Source organism: Lineus longissimus, chromosome 9 (assembly GCF_910592395.1).
Source record: "Lineus longissimus chromosome 9, tnLinLong1.2, whole genome shotgun sequence".
In the NCBI taxonomy this organism is placed as follows: domain Eukaryota; kingdom Metazoa; phylum Nemertea; class Pilidiophora; order Heteronemertea; family Lineidae; genus Lineus; species Lineus longissimus.
This window is the reverse complement of record NC_088316.1, coordinates 6,377,812-6,401,291: the sequence shown is the minus strand read 5'-3', so window position 1 is coordinate 6,401,291 and position 23,480 is coordinate 6,377,812. Positions and strand designations below refer to the sequence as shown.

The 23,480-nt window shown below is 40.8% G+C and overlaps 1 protein-coding gene across 10 annotated transcripts in view; it reads left to right on the top strand.

The window, feature by feature from the left end:
- The window catches only part of LOC135493600 (glycine receptor subunit alpha-2-like), a 387,954-nt gene extending 380,954 nt beyond the window's left edge, over positions 1–7,000 (top strand). For all 10 annotated transcript variants that reach the window (XM_064781063.1, XM_064781068.1, XM_064781066.1 and 7 more), the window contains 4 exons: positions 293–436; positions 1,355–1,569; positions 2,346–2,489; positions 3,022–7,000. In XM_064781063.1, the coding sequence (XP_064637133.1) occupies positions 293–436; positions 1,355–1,569; positions 2,346–2,489; positions 3,022–3,282 (764 nt within the window). In that variant the 3' untranslated portion in view covers positions 3,283–7,000. The remainder of the gene's footprint in view (positions 1–292; positions 437–1,354; positions 1,570–2,345; positions 2,490–3,021) is intronic.
- The last annotated feature ends 16,480 nt before the right edge of the window (positions 7,001–23,480 follow it).

The following is a 23,480-nucleotide window of genomic DNA, read 5'->3' as shown; positions in this document are numbered from 1 at the left end:
GGGGTCAGGGGTGCGACGCATCCTCTATTTTCCAAGTGACCTTAGGATATAAATATTTGATCGTTAATGGCCCTTGTTTTTAGGTAAACGACCCAGGCTACGCCTCTGGAGATTTGCGTAGAAAATCAACAAGTTGATGGCATATTTAGAAAAGTCAAAGCCTTTATGACCTGCGTGGACTGGTGTAAGATCCCCAGGGCTATTAAGGCTTTGCTACAGCGCTGGTTGTTCAGGATGTTTATTGCACTTATATTATACAAGCTAAAAAATCCATTTTTCTTTGATATTGCAGATTCCTTGCCCAGTACAGACCTTGTATATATGTGGTTTGAGGACAAACCTGTTTTATATAACAAGAAGATGGAGTTACCGAAGTTTCTGATGGAGGGAGATCCAACCATCAGTAACTATACCAACACAGGCGCATACAGACCAGGTAAAGGATATATTATTCTAATCTGCAGACGAACGATCTTTTTAAGGCCTGTTTCCATATCCTCGATTTTACACATTAAGAGATGAACAGGTAACACATCCCACTTCTATGTTCCATTGGCTACTAGAATTTTACATTTCCAATGGTGGTCATTACTAAGAGGTGGTATACATAAATGTCTGACCGATCAGGCTTTATATTGGGCCAATTATTGGTATATTTGACCTTCCAATATTAATAGTGGGTGGTATTACCAAGTTTACAAGGACTAGCCTCTTAAAGTGTAAAAGAGAGTAGTTCGTATCACACACAGCGCCATTGTTTGTTGGAAACGTGATGTGAATTAAACAAAGGCATGATATGTGACACGTTGCGAAATTCGTATAATGTGGAAGCAGGCTTTTAGGTTCCTTTCAGGAACTTTCGCAGTTTAGAAAACATAGGGCATGCTATGAAACAGCTGAGGAAACGCATTGTGATTCAACCTTTTATTGTACAAGGAAGATCAGTGGCGTATAGCGGTTAGATCACCGGGCTCATAATCAGGAGGTCGTGGGTTCGATTCTCAGAAGAATCACCGCTGTTTCGTCATTGTGTCCTTTAGCAAGGCACTTTACCCTACCAACCAAGGAGTAAATGGGTAACTAGCTGGCAGCAATTGCAAACTATGAATGTTAGTCCTGAGCGCTGTATTTAGCTGCAGCATCTACTCTACTCCCAGAGAGCAGAGCTTGAATCAGACCAATAGCTAGGAATCATAATGTGAAGCGCTTTGAGCGACTGAAACCTGTTGAATTTAGCGCTGTATAAGTCTCTTCATTATCATTATTATTACATGAATCAACGATTTTGTGTCCGAAAAGGAGGAATTTATACGTGGTGAAATTAAAAGTTGAGTATTTTTAAACAAATTTTCAGGCAACTGGAGTGGAATCCAAATGGACGTGCATCTCCATCGACAGTTCATCTACTACCTTATTCAGCTGTACATCCCCAGTGCCCTGGTGGTCATAGTGTCATGGGTGTCCTTCTGGCTAGATGTCGAGTCTGCCCCTGCCAGAGTCTCGTTGGGCGTGCTAACAGTTCTTACCATAACAACACAGAGTGCAAATGCCAACTCGTCAATGCCACAGGTACAAAAAAAATTACAAATGTACTTGTGATTACGGGTAGTGGATGCTACGGTGGACACCAACAGGTGGCACCAGCGTATAACCAGTGCAACGACGGTTAAAGTTCGGGAAGACGGGATTTGCATACGGGATGTCGTTTTGCTCGAGGGATGGGTGCCCCCCCCAAAAAAAGAAAAAAATTTTGCAGTCCGTTTTCGCTGGCACCCCGACCCTTTCACTGTTATTCTCAGTGTAACTTTTCATTGTAATGGTTATCATTTGCCTTGTATCAATTTAAAACGGTTTAATAACTGGATAATTTACCTTTATAATCCTAATACAACACCGCATGTTTTATTAGTGGCAGTGGCATTGTTCTACCTGTGTGATTTGGACGTGGTTGCTTGCAGTTGGAAGCCGGTCTGTCCAACCACGATAGAGGGCTACTCCGTTCATAATCGCGTGTGGGCCAGGAAAACAGATACTGTATTCAGTTATACACAGTCGTGTAGATACTAACTTGATTTTGGTACCGGGATAGTTGTATATCTGTGGCAAGGCTGAAATTTATATCAAGTTCTATATATATATGTATTTATACGTGATAGGAAATTTTCAAATTCGATTACAAATTCCAAATGGTTATTGAGCCGTGTATTATAGGCCTTTTGTAAAAATACAAGATTGATATGAGGTGTTTGGGAAAGGCGTCATATTGACTTCGGTAGTCTTGTACATTGTAGTCCCTCTTGCCAATTTATCAAATTAACCGTAGGTTCATTTCAACTGGTTTTTAGGTATCCTACATCAAAGCGATGGATGTCTGGCTTGCTGCTTGCCTAGGTTTTGTGTTTAGTGCGCTGCTGGAATACGCATTGGCCACAACCATCGTCCGAAAACGCAAGAGGTCCGTTTCTAATCAGCTAGGAAATGCGTGTAAGGTAAGTTAAGGGCACGCTTACTTAAGTTGTGGAAAGTTGCTTTAAGGATCTAACCATGGCTAGCCACCCGTACTAAACGCTGACTGTTACTTGGGTATTGCACTGTTGTGGCAGAGACAAAACGTCAGTTTTGTCCTAGTTTTGACATCATTCGATACGTGTACATAATCCATGTGACAACTAGCGCCGCCTATTGAGATGTCAATACCCTATTTGAATTAAGCATGTTCCAAGACGGCTTTATTGCAGAGTTTAAAAAATCTTGATGTGCTCATGTTTCATTTGTTAACAATTTGTTGATAGCATAAATGATAATTGTGTATCTTCCTGTAAGTTAGCTGCGAATACAATAAAGGTACAATAAGAGTTCACATGGCCAAATAAGCCAGCGTGAAGCATCGATCTTGTGGTGCATCAGTCTCTTCAAGGTTTTGGCCCATGTTCCGATGGAACAGTATGGCACTTGACCGCCATAATGCACTATCATCGTTCAAATCGATTACTCATCAAAACTCTTAATGAATTGTTTTAGGATCTCATATCCGCCAATTTCAAGCTTGTTGAGGGAGCCTCAGCCAACGGTTTCAACAGCTTAAGTAACGATGACCCTAACGAGGCGGGCATAGGGGAAATAAGGAGGCCCCCGCCTGCAGAGATCGGCGCTCGGAGGGTGGACTTCGTATCGCGGATACTCTTCCCAGCCGCCTTTATCATTTTCAATGGGATCTACTGGATGCTTTACGTCTATATTCTGACAGAGCGTAGCACTGGACACTCTCACGGGTTTGGCTGAATTATTCTTGGGAGGAACGCGGCTCAATGTTTGTACAAGTACTGAACTCTTCCATGTAACCGAAATGTAAACTGCTCAATTGGAATAGTGTGTGATTTATGATATTGTGATGTGACCCTGATCTTTACAGGAACCGGAGGTCTGAAAACGCTTGAAATTCAGACTTGACGTTGTGTTTTGTTCCAACTGGATTTCCTTATTGAACCTTACTATGGATGCCAGGGATTTCTATTTTGCCATGTGTATGTGTGAGAGAAAAGAAACAGACCTGGCCAGTGGCAGTAGGCCTGCCAGCAAAAAAATAAGAGCGTCATGGTTATGGAAAATGGAAGATGTGGTGTCCGTTGCCACTATTGCAGCCGATATACAAAGCCGGTGGAATTTGAGCCAAGTCATTCATGGAATATTCTAGTACAAGTTGACAAAGATGTCGTCAATGGTGTTGTATTTCACATTCTTGATCAAAATATTATTCAAGTAGTGCGTTATAGTAGTGACAATTTTGCTCTTAGTAGTTCACACCACACCTTCCTATTTGTACGTTTGGGCACAGGAACTAAGTGTTAGATTAGAAATATTAACAGCACAGTTGAAATAATTATCGTGGACTGTAATAATGCACTAAATAGATGTGGATAAATTCACAAAGGACGGTCATTTCGATTCGAGATATGTGTCATTTAAGTTTGCCTGAGCTAACCATTTCTTTTGATAATCAAATATTTCACGGAGCCTTCGCCATAGTGGCACCGCGAAATGAAATGAGTCGTCCATCTTGAAAAAATTAGGAAATTAATGTGCGCTTAAAGGGACAACTTGGACGTGAGATATATTGGTGTTTCATACAAAAAATGGCTTCCAGCAGGACCGCAAAATCACCAAATAGGATCATTGAAAAATCGGTGTACTGCAATAAACAATGCACTTGAACGGGGTGTAACCATAGGCCTGCCTGAAATTCAGAAGCCATGACCGAAACTGGCTCGTAACACTGACGAAAATCGTTATTAAAGATCAACATTGGTGAGATACGACTAGTGGCGGCGCATGGTGTCAAGCAGGGGTCTACCCTCCTGGTCAGATAAATCCCACGCCCAAGTTGTTCCTAAGCAGTACTGCTGTACGCTTGAAAAGTCCTATACGAACCTACATATCATTTTTTGTCAAGTTTTTAGCATCATGACATGTTTTGCTATGAAATTACTAAATCAGGTAGTTAAAGAATGGGTATTCTCTTTTAAACACACATCGCTCTAAATGTGCTTGTAAGTTCTGAATTAATCATTTCAACTCGAGAGTAGTGGCCCTGTGATATCGGATGTATACCGGCCGTCTGAGGGTTCAAAGTGGTACACATAAAATGGCTGTGGCCAATGGTACAGTGTTGCATTACATGAAGACTATGTTATGGTTATGCAGGGGTTGCTAGTGCACATACTATTAACGCGGGGACGATGAACGTTTCACTGGTTGAAGGTTATGGCCAACTGTTATTTCCTGCAATATAGCAAGTGTACCCCATTGGCCACATTGGAAGTGAATGATTCAAAGACCGGGTTTTTCAATGACAAGTCCTTGATCCGGATATTTTCTGGAGGAGGATAGCGTACACATATACCGCGAAGAGCTAAGACGACTCGGCTACAATCTTCTGGTTCAACCAACGATATCGACCCACTCGACATTTTTAAAGGTGGTCTTATCACGTCATGAGTCAATATTAAGGCTGTCGTGCTAGTGGAGGCGTGAGTTATCCTGTGAGATGTGTGAATGTGAGCCAGAGCACAGGCACGTCAAAAATCAGAGCTATTGAATTATCATTATCTCTCATTGAAACGCGCATGTTGGCGCCATCTGGCCGTGAAGAGTGGCACTACCCTATCCCGGTGTCGAGTTACGAATACTTGAATGTCGAATTTATCGCGCCCATCCGGTTATGCGCCGATACGGACGGACTCTCTTATTGATATTCGGATGGTACCCATACAAACAACTATAATTTTTCTAATCTGTTTTTCAGAACAAACACCTTGAAACACAGTTTTAGTTTTGCTGTGGATAGTGGCTTTAAGGGCGGGGGATGTGAACACGCATGTTCAGATAGTCTTCTCGTATTTTGGCATATCGAGATGGGTGCAGCACAGTCAGCAACTGCTATCAGCAAATTTGAGCGCTTTCAATGGTACTCTCAATACCCAAACGAAACGAGATGGAAAATAATCAAAAAACTTGTCGAATTTGCCTTTGAATATCAGTTCATAATTAGTATCAGCTGTCAGCATCAAACATATCAATTTGCAGTCCTAATTTAAGTCTTCATGCCCTTGGAATAAATTTGCACGGAAAGGTTGGAAAACAATTTCCGAGATATCTTGAAAGTAGACGGAAGTGTTCCATGATGTGTGCGGGAACACACAGTTATGGGCTTTGGCGTTCCTGTCCAGCAATCACCGGAGTCAAAGCCAGTAATAAAGTATGCTCACGACACCCAGAATTTTCCGTACGTGTCGTTATAGGTTCCTAGGAAAGTTTATAAATACGTTTACCAACCATTTGCGCACACTTTTTGATGTACATGTATATCTTTAGCTACCTCTACACGGGCATGGCAGGAAATCTGTAGATATCACAAATGCTTGACAATGATTACTTTGAGATACATCTAGATCTCCTGTTTATGATGTATGACACGAAAGGCAGGATCAAACTAAATACGAGTAAAGCATCATCATGCGGATGGACAGATTGGCATTCTGTACATTCATTTACAAAACTGACCAGCAAGTTTGGGGCAAGAAATCAATTGGTCAAAGTATTCAAAATGGATTCCCCTTTTCGGCACCGTGACTTTATGGGTCGTATTTATAGGAAGGGGAGGGGCATGTGCTATTGCCCGAAAGACACGGTATATTAGCAGTGTTGCTAGATAGAGTTAACTGCGGGTCTTAGATACGTCAAAAATGTACAAACATACATGTACCGTAAGGCACTGTTTGTGTATACTTTTCGGCTGTATGGAGCGCCTCCTTCCCTCTGCAACGGTCGTTTGTATTAACCAGCCAGTAACTCCCTCTAACCCTGGAACACACAGAGATAAATCCGCGAGATCATGCTGCAAAGGTCTTTGTAATTATCAAAACACCTACATTTTCTGTCGTCGATGAAAGGCACGATGCTTCAAAACAAAACGTTCGTTTTTCTATAAATGATATACGTGTACTAGTATCAAGATACCTCTGCGACACGATGTCGTGGATATTTACCTCTCTGTGTTCTCTCAGCAACAGTAATGGTGAAACTGCGCAAAGTTGGTTTAAAGGAATCGATACCTCATTGTCGGTATTGATTGTCTCACCCAAACCGCGAGGGTGGAGCTAAGATGTAGACCAAAACCGAGATGTAGCCGAGGTTTTTGTCCAATATTTTAGCTCAACCCGAGCGGTTTGGGTGAGACAATCAATACCGACAGTAAGGTATCAATTTCTATTCTAAACATCTCTCAAATTATATATCGAATAATGTGATTTGAAATGCTTCCACTTTTTGCACCAACCCAAGCGGTTTGGGTTGTCTCCCCAAAACCGCTGTGGTGAAAACGAGGCTATATACATTATCCATTATAGAAATGAAATGGTATCACTCGGGTGTTTTCGAAATTTGAATAAGGAATTGTGATATGTCTTTGGGCCTTGTTGGCCTCAAATAAAGAATGTGTTTGTTCGTACGTTGTGTTGAAGTTTTCTCTTTTCCAAATAATAAGAGAAAAAAGTATCTTTGGAGGAATGATGTATGCACATTCTCATTTTCAAGATTGATGAAAGAATGTTTCCGCCCGGTTTCGAACCAATAAGCTTCTGAGTGTTAAGCAGATGGGATAACCAATTAATGGCTTCAAATACATTTCACAGCTGTGGAAGGCGCTCTAGCACGATTCCATCAGCTGAAAAGCAGATAAAAATAACTTCTGGTTGATGCTGATTTTGACCCAGGCTCAAAGATATGTATCGACCAGGATTTCCTGGATTTGTTCTTTTAAGATTGGGCGATCAGTTGGCTAGAGCGAGTCAGCAACACAATCCAAGTAGTGAATAGCTTGTGTGGTGTACCGATATCGTCACCACTATCGTCTTAATTATGCTTAATTGGCTAAAAGGAAAAGGGCATAGCAATTGTTACCTTCATTAAAATAAAAAGAGACTTGTTTCAAAAATAACAAAAGCTTGCCCCTCTTTTAAAATTTATCACCGGCAAGTATAAACACATTTTGGCTGCTTTCAAGCCTATCAAATTACCAAAACAAACCCGAACAGACAATGCATTGTCGAGTGACTGAGCTGATTAATCTGGAACGTCGACGTTCCCCTAGAAAAGTCCAGCAGTCGATTCGAACAATCCTCCGCACGTTGTGGCCCTGCCACTGGTGACCCCCTCTGTCACCTTTGGATCCCCTGTGCAGAGCCAGGGCTAAACCAACGCCATATCCACTGCATGAACAACAGGTGTCCAAACTGGTACTAGCTTGAAAGAAGTACCGTGGAAGTGGAAAAGGAAAAAATACCGATTTGCCAAGAAGCTATCGCATCACCACTGGCAGAGCCCGCGGAAGTGATTGCTGCCCCACACGCGGCATTTATAGTTCGCCATAAAATCACCTGAAAGCACACCAAAAAGTGTCAGGTTTTATTTACAAAGACCCTGTTTGGTTTTTTTGGATAAAATAACCCGTTTTATGAAAGACGATGCATTTATTAGACCCGAACAAAAACTAACAATTTGAACTGGTCGCGACGTATCAAAACCAAGAATCTCAGGATGCCGTCATTAAAGATGGCGTCATTCGATCAATTCCAGTGTCTGAAATTTATTTTAAATTTTGTCACTGTGCGAGTTTGAACAGGTGGCGTCAGGTTATCACGATAAACGGAGGATACACAAAATAATTTGTAGGATTTTAAAACCCGGTATTTTCCTTTGAAGCAGCCCTTTTCATCTAATTGAAGTTCATTCAGGTGTAGCAATATAGGTATGGTCCTGGTTTTGTCACCAATTAAGTCCAAGAGCTTAGTGATGATATCTTGATCGTTTTGTATTGCTCTTGTGATACTTTAGAATATATGACCAAATGACTTAATTTGAAAAACGTACTTCTTTTTGAGTTTAGCTGCGAATGTCTTCGTCTCTCCATTTCGAAACCAACAAATGTCAACAATTTAACAGCGTCTAAAATCTTAAGCCAAATTTATATTCTTTATTATAATAAATATCTGAAAAGAGGTAGATCGAACTCAAGATACCAAACACCATTTTTATTTACCCACTTCATCTGGTGCATTGTGCGACGTCACCTGCCTCAGAAGCCCGGGAGCCCTTTATCAGAAAGTATCTACCCCTTGCCCCCAGCCACCAAATAATTGTAGTTAAACTCGGGTTTATTTTGTTAGGTGTAAAATAAAATTCCCGTTTCGGAGTTTTGTTACACGTACGAGAACTTATCGTAGCGCAATCAATGTTCTCAAAATTGTAATCCGGGACGTTTCTTTACATAATTTTCTCACCTGCCGTGTGACGTTATAACAAACAGAGATATTGAAGTCTATTGGCGATACTCTGGCTAGTATAAAACGACATTTAAGGTAAACAACAGTTACATAAACCTATCAAGAAATCAATTTTTGAATAGGTTTAATGATATTTTTCTCTTTCATTTTTACACCTGCATGTCCTGTGAACGATAATAAAGTCCTTATCTGAGAATGTTATAACGTGAGTTATAGGACAACAACAAAAATTAAGACCAATTTGAAGACATAACACAAAGTAATTTATCGGCCTGAAATCAATGTTTCAAATTGTTTAAGATATTCAAATGGAATTTTTCACTTTCAAATTGAAGTTGATGTCGACTGCGTATATTCGGTTGTGTTTGTAAAACGACAATAGAAGAAAATACACCGACTTATCAAGTTGAAATCAATGCCTTGTTTTGTATACGGCGCTTTCCTCCAGCAATTTCGTTTATCTTTCGGCAGGTGAGCTATTTCTTTTGCTGGCAGAATGGGGTCACCAAAATCTCTCTTTGATAAGCAATTACTTGTATATGTTTTTTCAGGCAGTGACAAAACAGGGGTCGGCAAGGAAACTCAATTTCGGGATTCATCGGGAGTATCATTTTGTGAAATCCCATCCGACGGTTGGTCACTATCGTGTGGAGGGGTTGCAGTCCAGGAAAGACATTGCATAGATAGTAGGATTCCCTTGGATGCGAAGATCCTTCATTCTGATAAGTCGCATGAACAGGACAGCAGGGTAGTCATCACACCACAGTTTCCTAGAATTGCCAGGTTAACGTTATTAAAAGAATAGTGTGCGGATTTTTCATTGGCAGCTGTTCCTATTCGGGTTCTTGTCCTTTCAATATCGTTTTGAGGCAGGTTTCGCAAGCCTTACGAAACGATACAAATAACGAAGTACATTTAGGAATGCAAAATAAAGTGTATTTTTATCGACGATTTAAACCATTTCTTCGATTCCGTCTAGATCTAAGTATAAAAATTAATACGACTCGAGTGTCACGCAAAAGAATTCGCAGACGACGAATTGATTACCATAAATGACACGTTTGACACTAAACACATTTGTACATCGTACTTCGTTCGTACGGATTTCGAAATTAAAGGCACATTCTCGAAGGGATTCAGCTTGCCTCACTCGTCTTGTCAGAGACGAAGTCGGTTCATCTCTTGATTAGATAATCCTATGTTGACTACAATAAGTGCTTGAAATTCCTAACAGTGGCAAGGCCAAGACTACCTTGGCTAGTTATGTTGTGAACGTCAATTTGCTTTAGTTGATAAAAGCAATCCTCAGAAAAATGTATATCTTTTTTTCTCAAAGATAGTTTTCTCTGCCAACGCGATATCCCTAAGCAATTAGTTAAGGACAGACTTAGTGTCACCCTAGCAATGATGGGAACGCGCGGCAGGCCCGGGGCAGCACCCGGCGGGCCGCACCCCGGGCTCGAGTAACGAGAAATGGACACTCGGCATACGCTGTGTTTCCGAAGGCAAAACAAACTTTCCCCGAGGGATGAATCTGGCAGACTGAAACGCCTAGGGGCTGAGCCGATAGGTAGTGGCCAGTGGCCCGGGGAAGAACAGCCGTTATTTGACATAAAAACGTAGGCTATCGACATTGGAACGCCGGTTCGTTCGCTCATATCAATCTGATAGTCAACATAAGTAATTGTGTCGGAGTGGGGACGAGCGCACGAGCAATTACCCACCAAACTGAAGATGGATGCTCGCATGAGTTTCAAGTACGTTTAACATCTCCGATAAGGCGGCACCTGCGTTTGGGTGCAACATGCCGACGTTCTTAGGACACGGAAAGCGGCCTCCATTCAATTCACCATAAGAAAACAACACCGTGTCTTTAACAATCTTTGTTAGCATAAGAGGCCGAGTAACGTTGCGATTACCGGTCGGACACAACCTGATTTCGCATCCAAAACATATTGGAAAATGCCTCCGAGGGAACGATGGCATTTTTATTGAACTGAAAATTGATCGTAATTACACTTGTTAAGTGGCCGCTGGTCGTTTCTTGGCCAATGTCACGCGTTCGTGCACTAACATTTTGCCTGGGTTGTGTGGGCCGGCGGCTTTGTTTCTAGACTTAATGCGTTGTTAGGGAGCAGCGGAAACAAGAAATGAAGAGGTCTTCGAAGGAGATTACATCTTTGAAGTCCGGTCAACCCAGACAATGTACGAAGTCGAACAAATGGACTTCACACCCACCGTATTTTATAACTTTTTAATTGGTAATTACTGCTCTAGCATATCAAGATTGACAATATCATGTAGTACTATGATTTTTGCAATTAACAAGCTTTAAGAAAATCCAGTCAAGACGTCACTGCATGCCACTTGTTCACCGTTGTGAATCAACTGACACTGGTTCATCATATAAACCATGATGTATGTTTAGAAGGAATCATCATTGTCTCGCTCAGAGACCGACGACAGTATTTTCGTTTTGCGCGACGTTTGATTCCGCGGGAATCAGTGTGACAGGGGACATATTCCCTTTTAATCAAGGTCCAACTAATTGTTCAAGAATTAATGACCCGGGAAGGCATATGCCTTAGATAACTATTGTACGATAGATTCTTATATTTCTCTAGACCACCTTAGATACCTCGTACATCTCGAGAAATAATTTTGAAACCGCTGATTCTGTCACACGAGCCATTTTCCAAACACACTGATCATTAAAAAATGACGACACATCACTTTGCATAGGGACAGATCTGATGCCTGTAACAACAAGATTAGTGTCCCTCGATCGGACGCACCTTACCCAGGTCAATGTGATTCTTACTTTAAAATGGCTCATTCAGTTTCGTCAAAAGCTCATTACTTCAAATAGTTTCGTTTACATGTACATGTGGATGACGGTACATTAGTTGCAGAACCTGGATTTTCAATCTGGGTGCCTTTCTTATCATCATAATTTTTTTCTAATCCTAAGGGACTCTTATGTCGCGGTGTTTGTGATGGTTGTGACAACATCAACATGTGATACCAGCTTATAGATGTAACCTAGTTATGTCCTTGCCCATGTACAGTATGTTTCAAAAAAAAGGAAACCGAGATTAATTTGTTGATTTCTTTAACATGGCTAAATATTTTGGAAATTGGCAACCACCATTTAAATGCATTACCTATGGTGTTCTCTTTCTTATGACACCAAGAAATTAAACTTACTCTCACAGATGACTTAACACGAAGCAATTCAATCAACCATGTTAGAACTGCGGTAAACCTGGTGCAAGACCAGTTCTGACATGGTTGATTGAACTGCTTCGTGCTCAGTCATCTGTGACAGTAACTTAAATATCTTGGTGTCATAAGAAAGAAGACATCATTAGGTAATAAATGGTGGTTGCCAATTTTCAAAATATTTAGCCATTTTTAAGAAATGACCAAATTAATATCGGTTTCTTTTTTTAAAACACACTGTGTACTGTTTGTCTATGCCATTTTAGTCTACAAGTCTGCATTATCATGAATACACTCCGAAAGAATTTGGCACCCCTGGTAGTGAAGTCGAACAAGCTGATACCATGTTCCGTCTTGGGGACACAAGAGCCCCTTTTAGTCGCGCAAATGGTATAAAAGCGTGGCAATCTCCAACAACGCCTTCTATATTACGTCCCTGTCTCACTCCACAGCTACAGACAGGCATTGACAGGCGACGCCCGAGGGCTGATGCTGCAAGCGAATCATTTCTTGCTTGACCTTCACTTAAACATAACCTTGTGTATTTAAAAGCCAAAACTATTCTCAAACAACCGTGTGACATCTGATTACATAAAGGATGACTATCGTAAGCGCGAAATTACAGCTTCAAATGAATAGTGTCAAAGGTTTTATAGTTGGGGGCCTTCCCTGGTAACTTGAGAAAGTGTTCCCTTTTATCGAAATGCCACGCTCCATCCCATGCCCTTTCTAGTACGACACTTAACTGTTGAATCAGTGTAATGAATTCACGCCCTGGCACTTGTTGTGCTCGGCTGGACAACACCCCATTGCATAAATTAATGTTCAGATTTGAAATTTCAAGGTCGTGGTAGTTAATTTATGAAATGTCATTTGAATTGCTTTTCAACTGTGTTGAGTCTTTAAATGAAAAGATTGATTGGCCGGAAAAATCTTTATATCAAAAGGACAGTCTCTGTGCATATCAGACAGAGATATATTGCCTTTTACAGATTTAAGGCCGGATTCCACTATGATATCAGTTTACTGTCGGGGTTATGCCGCTTTCACATGAAATGTGGCAGTTACCACAGCCGAGTAAATAAATAACAACGAAATTAACTGAACCAGACCGAAGGACAACTATCCTTGAAGAATACACTGTCATCTCATCCGAAGACAAACTGTGTGTTATAAAAAGTCTTTTGAAAAAGATGTTGCATCGATAAATAATACCACCTCCATTCATCAGATACAGTCCAAATATTGCATATATTAACATTATCAAATATTTTGTTTAAGTAATCATTATCGTGTCAATAAGTTCACGAACTATCTCCAAGCACGTTCCCAAGCCAGCGCAGATATTTGCATTGTCTTCATGGAACAAGAACAGTACGGAAATGCATATATGTCGGAACAATACGTGGTTGGTATTTTCAGACAACCTTAGCCGTGCTGGTCGGCAATCATTCCACCTTCCATTTAAAGATGTTTATAAATGTCTAGAAATTAAGATATATTTTAAATAAGTCCCGATATATTTGGTCGAAATAGATGTAATTTTTTATAATGTTTTCATGCACTTCTTTGCAAAGGGCTACACGATTCGTGGAAGGCGACAAGAGTGAAAAGGCAACACACTATCGGCAAGCAATCTGAGATTTGAATATAATTTGAGTGAGGTGTTACCATAGCAAATTACTACTGTAGTGTGTATTTGACGTCAGAATCAGTATTTTTGAGCGGGAAAGAAAGGATAAGCGAATTTTACCAGGCCGTATACTGGAAATTTAGGTTTTTTTCTTCATTAGTTTGGCTGATCAACGTACATGTGGTATACCTCCTCCTGGAATGATTGTTACGTTTGAATTCAACTCCAGTAAGGTGAAGCCATCGGACTTTTGCACGCAAATGACTTGTAGACTGCAAGAAGGGCAAGTGAACCATTTCAAGGCTGCCCTGTCATTTGGTTGGCAATGGCTCCATCAACCAAATCGTAGTTTGCTGCCTGACCAATAAAAAACAACTGTACCTTTTAACCTCAATTTTCTTTTCCAAAATACGTGGAGAATGTATTTCCCATGATTATGTTGATAACATCTTTATTGTTTCACTCACACACTCCATGCCAATCCTACCACCCTCACGGCATTCTCTAGTCATAATGAGTTCCTACAGGGCCTAAGGTTACAAGTTCCGGCACCAAGGGCCATACAATCACAGCATTAAACACCTCATAATTGCCACAGGTAATTGCTTGTACCCCTTACAAACTCCCCTATGACTTTCGAAGGGGACGCTGCGCGCGACAACAGGTAGAGTTCCGGGAAGTGGGACGCCTTGCAGCGCGCGCAGAAATGCCCGGACTCTGGTCCCGAGTTGACGAAATACTGACACGAGCTTCCTTTCATTTTTAAACAACGGGTCCACCTCTTCCACGTGATATAGCAGGACTTGGGCACTGCGCATTCATGGCTTTAGTGTGGGAAAGTGGTGCACCAAGTCAACTATTGAAAGTTAAATAACCCTTGCCGTGTATGATCGCGGGCGGTCTCACTCAGTCTCACTCCAGTGAATGCCTTATCATCAATAGGCTACAGAACTGTGTTTATGGACTATTCATCAATGTTTTAATTGAAACATACCCGCAGTCAGCATATTTGGTACCTAATGGTGTCAGCCTGCTTGTCATGATGACATTTAAACTATTAGTCAATATTGCTTTTCGTACGAATGTGCACTTGTCCTCGATCTTTTTATGGTTCGATGAAGGGTACACTTTATCTAGTTTGTTTTGTCTAGTAAGACACGTGTTTTGAAAGTTCAAGTTAGAACACTTTTTTCGTAGAGCACAATGGTCTTCAATTGCTCCTTTAGTCTCTTTACTTCAGTTTCCGGAAATTATTTTTGGGTATCTGGCAACTTTCGTACACGAAATAGAATGGGACAAGAAATGATTCGAGAATTATGGTGGGTGGAAAGTGTTAGTTCGACCGTGAATTGATGTGATTGGGAACGTTAAAAGTGAATGCCCTTCGACCAAGGGAATCAGCGTAAGTTAGTCTTACTCATGATACGCCGCGTGACATACAAATGTTGAGGGAGATAATAAGGAGGTTAAAATCAGGAACTTATCACGGATCCGTACGCAAACGAATATAAATGTACACAAAACTCGTACTCTTTCTACACACAATTTAGTAAAGTTCTGATCATGATTGGCGCTTTTAAAAAATTCCGATTAAAAGACTTGTATGTACTACTAACACGAGGGAAATGATGTATAAAAGCAAACTATGATAATCACGTTGCGCAAGCCAGCTGATCGGGGCCTTCCAGTATAGGTGGAGAGGTCGTTCCCCGCGGTTGCATTGCCAAAACTGCGCACAGAGAGGACGACATCAAGGACCCAAGGCGTTGCTGCGACGCTCCGAGATACAGCCCTCATTATGTCATAACATTCTCCGATCAGTGCCATAATGACAGGGCCAGGAACGCGAGCGAAAGTACAAGTCAAACATGGCGGTGAGGCAAGTGGCCAACATTGGCGAGAAGTGGGTGACTGTTTGTTCAGTATTGTTGCGTACGCGCGTTTCTCTTGGCTTGACCATCCTTGTTGGTTTATTTGCTGTTTTGTCGTCAGATAACAATGTGCTTTACTGGCGAATTTAGCCAGTTATTGCACATTAATTGCGATGCTATCTGCTCAGGTGTGCTTTTGGTCTCTTTTCTGAGAAACTTTCATGAAAGGATAGCGTTTGACAGGAGCAAGTGGCAAATGGAAATTGTCAAATCAGTGATTATGTGTTTATGAACGTGGCGGAAAAGATTGCTTTCACACGTGGTCTTGACAAAACATGACAACCAAATTTCGCAAGTGCCCTTCTTTGAACTTGTGATCGATAGAAAACATTCATTTGTTCATTGTTCCATAATGTCTCAAAAGGTAGAAAACAGTTATGTCTTTGTTTCGACTTCTTTGATATCCTCTCACAATCTACATCGTTAATCGTTAATGTACCAGAAAGCACGTGCCGTGGTTTTTTATGTTCCACTATATCATAGCTTTGGTCAAAAATGGTCAGGACTAAGAATTTTGCGGCATTCCTTGTCAAATATTGACAGGATGAGTCGCGACAAGATAGTGGGTACTAAACAGAGAAACAAGCAATTTCCTTTCTAGCGTCCTCCCCCAAAGTTAGAAATCACTGTACATTTTCTCAGTAAAAAAAGTATCCTCATATGTTTCCTCATATTCTTTGATGTTAGTAACAAGGTCGATGTTCTAAATATCCATTTTTCTCCTCATGCTTCTCGCATGTCCGATTTAAAATGTACCAGAGATATTTATCTGTCTAGTTGCACACCACACACAATTTACTATTTAAAAGTGATTTTTTAAAGTCACAATGTACCCAACCCCTGCCAGAACAATCCTGGCAGAATAACCATGTAGAAATTATGGCAAACACTTTTTGTGGACCACCCTGTATGTGAAAAGAACTCTCTAAACTCATCACTACTGTCGATACCGAATAATATAATTTTAATACCTTTGGTGTAAATACGTTTTAGGATTCTTTCTTTTCTCAGTAACTTGATGGTCTAAAAATGATGTATAGACTATTAAAAGTTACTGGTGATTATCCCCATTAACTCCCATCGTATGAAACTTTGACTGGGATCATACCTGACGAACGGGAATCATTCCATTACAAATAACCATCAACGTAGTTTTTGTTCGAGACGTTTTGAAATCAATTTCGCTCTATATTTCGACACTTACTGCGAAATATTCTTAAGAATGCAGGAACTGTTAACGAATTGCATCACCACACACCCTCAGTCGAAAACCAACGGATGACGAGATAATGTCATGGAAAGGATCAGCTATTTGGCCAAGGTACTAATTCGACTGCCATTGATACAAATCATGATCTAACGGTGATCTTGTGTAATATTTGATATGAAACATATATTAATACTCTCAGCACGTTGCTCTACATATCCGTGTCACAAACAAGTAAAGTATTCGTTCAGGAGCCATACAACTTCAGGGGACCTCGGTGATCACGCGACGTACTCCACAATTTATTGACTAATGATGTTCCATCATCTTGCTATAGAAACCTGTTGTTGCTGGTGGGCAAACTTACACTTCCGACTGACGTGCTTCTTATGCGAGAAGTCGGATGGTAACATCCGATAAAGTGGGACTAATTTCAAATTCACTGTCATATCTTGGAAAATAAGATGCAGGCAAAAGAAACCGAACACCATATTAAAACAATTATCTTCAAAAGGTGATGACTCAATTATCCTGGTGTATGATGTGTCTTCATTATCTGTCATTTTCTATTCATATTTTCCCCATTATCTATTCAATATGGCGCGGACACTGGGTCGTTGTCGTAAGCCACGTGACCGGGGCTAATCCCCCTATAGTTTGAACAGTCAACTAGAGTCATACAAACTATAGGTTACAGGGCCAGGAGTTGAACTTTCTCTGAACTGATAGATAAAATGGATAGTGTTTGTATTGATGCGAGGGCTTCTTTTCATGATTGTCCACACGAGTGTCAAAAGTGATGACAGAATACAAAATGTTCGGCTTTTCGGCTTTATTCATTTTAGGAGTGCAAGTATTTCATATCATGATGCGAAACGAAGAGACTACTCACTGAAAAAAATTCGAACGTAAAGAACGATTATTTAATTACCCGTGCTCTTGCGTGATGGTTGGCATCATTTGTCTCAGAGGGGTTTTAGAACTTTGTTAAAATACCATTTCCTTATTAGCCTAATAATCGCTACTAAACGAGTTACACTATTTGAGGCATGCATTTTGTGACAAAAATCAAGCAAGAATCAGCCAATAGAAGTGATAGCCATTGAATAGATGACGAATTTAAGCCATTAATGTGTGGTGTGTGTAATTTCGCAACTGATTCTGCTCTTTAGTGAATTAAGATGGTTGTATAATTGTCGAGAGTACATGTACAGTAGTATAGAAGACACATTTTCGAAACAAAAACAAGATGAAATTTCATCAATTGATCAAGAAATCGTCGCTGAAAATGACACTAATTTACCACCTGAAACGTACGGATGGAAAATAAACCGATTCGACTGCTCTGGCCTAGTCAGATCGGAGGGAAGAAGGACGGGGGCTAAAACCCGCCAACTGCGGATCATTGCCGGACTAGAAACCACCCACGTGGGAATCAATAGAAAATGATAAGGTTAGCCAAAGTGATATTTTATGTAGTATTTTTTTCCATGATAGGAACAATTACTTCATTAACACCAGAGAAACGTGAAGGTGGGGCCATATTTTCTCACATTCACCAGATGCTTAGTATAGCACAAAACGAGTCCGTCACGCCATTGACGTGCCCCCCTTAGTTCGGGCGCCGGAGGCGACCTCCAGGGGGTCAGTGGGTGCCCCGGGAAAAAACCCAAGGCACGCGGCAAATTGATGCAATCCACCTGGACTATTAGAAACGTCATTAAAAGGAAAATAGATTTTGAAAACAAGCTAATGTCGCCGTTGATCAGAAACAATTTTTTCTATCAAAAATGACACGGACTTTCCCATTGTTACCTACTTTATATGATCATTTTAATAACGTCATTGATCGTTTAAGTAGGAGGAGTCGTATTTATCAAAAATATCAGAATGAACGAAAAAGTGATGTTCATGAAATTGAGATGATGACAAAAAAACTCGCAGAGAACGATTGATTGAAAAAAGTACATTAGCACATTTAAACACTGTGTCGTATTGTGATGAGGCTGGAAGAGTAATTTGTTCAGCGTGATTTCGTTTAGGTATAACCTGCCACAAAAACGTTCAGTCTGTATATATGGACAAAGACTGCTTCTGCTGGTATAAAAAACGTATCACTTCAAAGATGTCTTGGTTCATCCGGTATAAAAATGTTCGTCTACCTCTATAAGTTGACTAAAGAGTGACCAAACAGAAGACCACGTCATTGCATTCCATCTTGTTGCAACCTCCTTGTTCAACAACATTGGGCGGTGGCGTACTGGTTTGGTTTCGACTCTCAAACCAACGGTGTGGGTTCAAACGCACGTCTTGGTGCCTCTTTTACGGTCCTTCGCATGTCAAACTCGGGTGTTTGCTTAAATGTCAACTGCCTCTGATACCCAGAGTGCTTCCGCAGTGAAGATGATATAGCGACAGTTTTGCGCTCTGGGACGTACCATTAGATAGTGAAAAAGTGCTATAAACATGATAAAAGCCCGCAATTATTAACATGTGGCAGCAGGCAATATTTGATATTTCTGTATGCAATTCATCCCATTTTTCAAGCAAAAGCAGCAGTTTTAGAATTCCTGTCAAAATGGCCAATCAACAGCCCCATTTCTGTTTCTTCGATGCTATTTGTCAACAGAATTAGACCAGTCAGAAGGGAGAAATAGAGTGCTTAACCATAGACTCTAGTATGTCAAAGTGCTTTTCGCAATAACCTTTCCATTGAAAAGCGCTATTATGACTGTAAGGAATCGAACTTAGACTTTTATACATGTATTCATGTACTTGCATTGTGACAGTATTTCCAAAAGCATAGACTGAAGTGATGGCGGTTTAACGTCAAGGTGAACATGCTCGATGAGCACCGGTCGAGCCGAGTTGCTGTTCGAATTCCCTAGTAACGGGTTCAGCTATAATGACCACTACAAGAATCCTAACCCCACAAGGGATCTCCTCTATTTGCATAACGAACAAGACAAGTGTGTTTAGAACCCGAAGGCCGTCTTTAATTACACTATACATATGCTGGTATTTATACATCAACATTTTAAGGATTCAGTACAAATATGTTTCCATGGTATATCACTAGCAAATTGTGCCAATTAGTGTGGCACTGCTCTCGAGTGGCGTAAAATTGGTTTGATTTGATTTGAAGTTGGCTCGACGTGTCGCGATCTTGAGATTTGAATACCCTTATTACTACTTGAAGTCCTCTTCTCGAATCGCCCACTCGAAATCCGTGTTACCTATGGATTATTCCAGGAAAAAATGAAATCACGAACTCGGAACTCGATTCATTTTGCAGCTCCTGGTGTCATTGTGAAGCCGTTTTGTTGTCATAAAAATTGAACGCTTTCCAGAAAGAGCTTATCATTGAATGTTTCGAAGACTGACGTGATATCAATCAAAAAGCGCTGACAAAAACTTTTGCTGCAAGAGAGAACTTATTCTACAGCAGTTTGGATTACGGAATGTGACATCAGGTGTCCCAGTTCCGTGTTTCTGTTAAGCCGTATTGCAGAGCTGCCAATATTGCAATAGCAGTCTGCGGACGAAGTCGTTTGTCCACAGAACTGCGATATTTTGCCAAAACAACTTCTGTAAACCTGCGCGGATACCGTTGCAACTGATCACAATGGCTTAGCGATATACTCTCCTTTCGTCTTCCTAAGGTCTATTCCAAATATTTAGGCCCAAACCCCAAGTTGCCAATACAATAATTATAATAAACCATTTACTGTCTTATTGAGCATTTCTATCCAATGGCTGAACTGCCGCTGCATGCACCGGTCGCGACGGTCGACAGTATAAAGTAGACAGGCCCTGTCATCAAAGGGGTCGATTTCATAATGGCCAACACAGTCAATCGGATCAATTCGGCCTGCACGCAGAGATCCACACATTGCCTGGTTTTATCCAATCATTTTCCAGAGGGCGTTTGCCCTGTATGTTGTATGTGGCTTTATGAAGGTACGAAGAAAGACGAAAGGAGATTATCAAATAAGTCATAAAAATATACAAGCCCGTTGGCTTCGAGGGTCGCAGCTAGTGAGGCTGATGATGGCTGAGGAGAGATAAAAAAAGGCCAACACGGACTAAAACTCACCATGGCCAAAAATCCCATCACGAGGTTGAAACTGGGGAAGGGGAATCCGCAACGATGCAATGCACAGAGTGTTAAGTACGTATCACCGTACGAAAAGATTTCTCTGCCCTAGTTTACTGTACACTACCAAGGCTCATACATGGTCACAATGTATTCTGTAATAAAACCTCTAAGATTTCCAATAGAAATACTTCATTTCTCAAACTGAGTTATTCGCATCTACACTGGACATTGTGAGGTCAGAATAGTCCGTGTACAATTCATTAGCTCAATTATTAGACATATGTAGACCTCCTCCACAAAAATGCAAAACAAAACGGCTAGGCTATGCGTCAATTATAAAGGGAGCTAAAAGCTAGCTGCTCCCAATACATGTACACACTTACATGTAGTAATAAAATGACTATTTCGACGGTAATCATGGACTTTAAATCATCTTTTTTTATGAAAACAACATGTTTTGGGGTTTTATTCACCGATTGTGCTTTAAGTGGCGGGTTTGATTACTTGCAATATCCAAGTACCTCTGTCACACGCAGCCATTGAGTGAAGATTCCGTCAAATTGCACCGGAGATGATGAGAGTTTTAACAGCGAAAAGGCAATATGCAGTCGGATACGCTGCTCCGAGTGCCGTCTTACAAGATGATGGAGTTGTCAGTCGTTTATATGTGTTGGTCATTCTAATAGTGTCGAAGAATTATAAGTGCACTGCAGTTTGAGAAATTTCAGGGACACTTCTGTAAACCACGGAATTTTTGAGTCTTTTGATTTTTAGTTGATATCATGTAGACTATAAATCCAAATGTTAACTGTAAAAATGTATAGACACATCGAATTCATTCTATTGAATAGTACCGCTGCTTCACCAAGCCATAAAGGGACCCTTTTAGAAATAGCAACCCCTTAGTCACAAGGACCCTTACCATTGTTGACTGTTACAGGTACCCTATTGAAACTCCATCTGCACTCCGAACCCCAGGCAGCAGTAGCTTTCAGCACGCCATCCGCCACGGGTACCCCTGCTAGCCATTGTAAGGGAAGCAGGTCCTCACCACGGAAAGTGTTGCCCTCGGTCATCGACCATTTATGGTCAAAAGTTGTGCCTAATTATTTGAGGGGTTTAATTAGAAAAATGTTGGTTGCACCTGTAGATCTGGGGTCACGTCTGGTTTTAATAATTAATTGGATTTTATCGTTGGGACCTCTGACATTTTCAAGTGGAGGGCACTTATTTCGTACCTGCTCGATCCCTGTCCAACCTAACGGTGGTCGCTTTTCATATAAGTTTGTGCATCAATGATAAAATGATAGTGGTTAAAGTAAGGGGAAACGTCTGTCGGCTTGAATATGGAACGAACTAAATTGATACTTGAATCACGGGTGTGCCATACATCCGTGCTTGAATCATAAGAATTGTTCACATCTTAAGAATACCAGGCATTGCACTGAATGCGAAAAAACCAACCGGTTTAAGAAATCTGTCGACACGTGGTTGAAATTTAACTGACCAAATAAAAGAGAACAGGGTGTAATTTTTAACTTTATAGTCGATAAACAGACGAGAAAAAAGACAAACATAAAATAAACGCAGTATTTTGGTGGCCATTGATATTGAGTGGAACATTGTTTAATAGCGAACACCTTTGTTAGTTTGACACCATCACACAGAAAAGACTTGGGTTTCAAACTGGTCATCTTCATTTAATTTGACTTTTGTCGTGTCCGTAATCGATAGACCCTTCTATTAAGGACATCATTGGTCAGTCACATGGGTGTCCTTGATAAAATAAAGTAATACATTCATTTGATAAAGTTCTATTCTCCTTCTACTTCTAATTCTGTTAGACCCTAGCTAGTTTATTGCCGTAATCAACATTAACTTGTGCTCATGATGTTAGAATCTTTATTTAGACGCTGACGGGCTAGAAGTCATCGGATAGGATAGTGGATGTTCCGCAACGAATATGCATTGAATTTGAAACCAAAACATCACTAGAATAGTCAAATCTGTCACATTTCTTCTTCCTTGCCTGAAGTCACCAATTAGCCCTATCTTCTTCTCGGTAGGACCCATTAAACAATACTGATCGCATCCGCATAATATTTCACAAGGTATTTCCCGCAAAGTCATTATTTCGTTCGCCGTATCGAATGTTGAACACAGCATATGTTCCCGTGATCTCTCGAACTTGCAAATTTACCATCTTGAGAAGGAAGCTTTGAGGAGAGGTGCTGTAATTATCAAAACAATGGGGCTATTTACCGGGACAGTTCCCTTTGGCATCCGAGAAATGTAACTTTCCTAATGCCAGGTTAGCGCAGGTTGTTATCTTATTCTGTGCGGATCGGATTCTGCGGTGGGGTACACGATGTTCGATTCTTGCTCGGAGAATAAATATTTGGCTAAAAGGCACCGAGAAGACAAAGGCGACGGGTAAACGACATCACAATAAAACATGAAACTCAGCCCGCGAATTAATTGAACGCGTTTAAAAGCCACCGTAGCAGAGTCACCGCGAGGTGATCCGATACTTTCGGTGAGCAGCGAA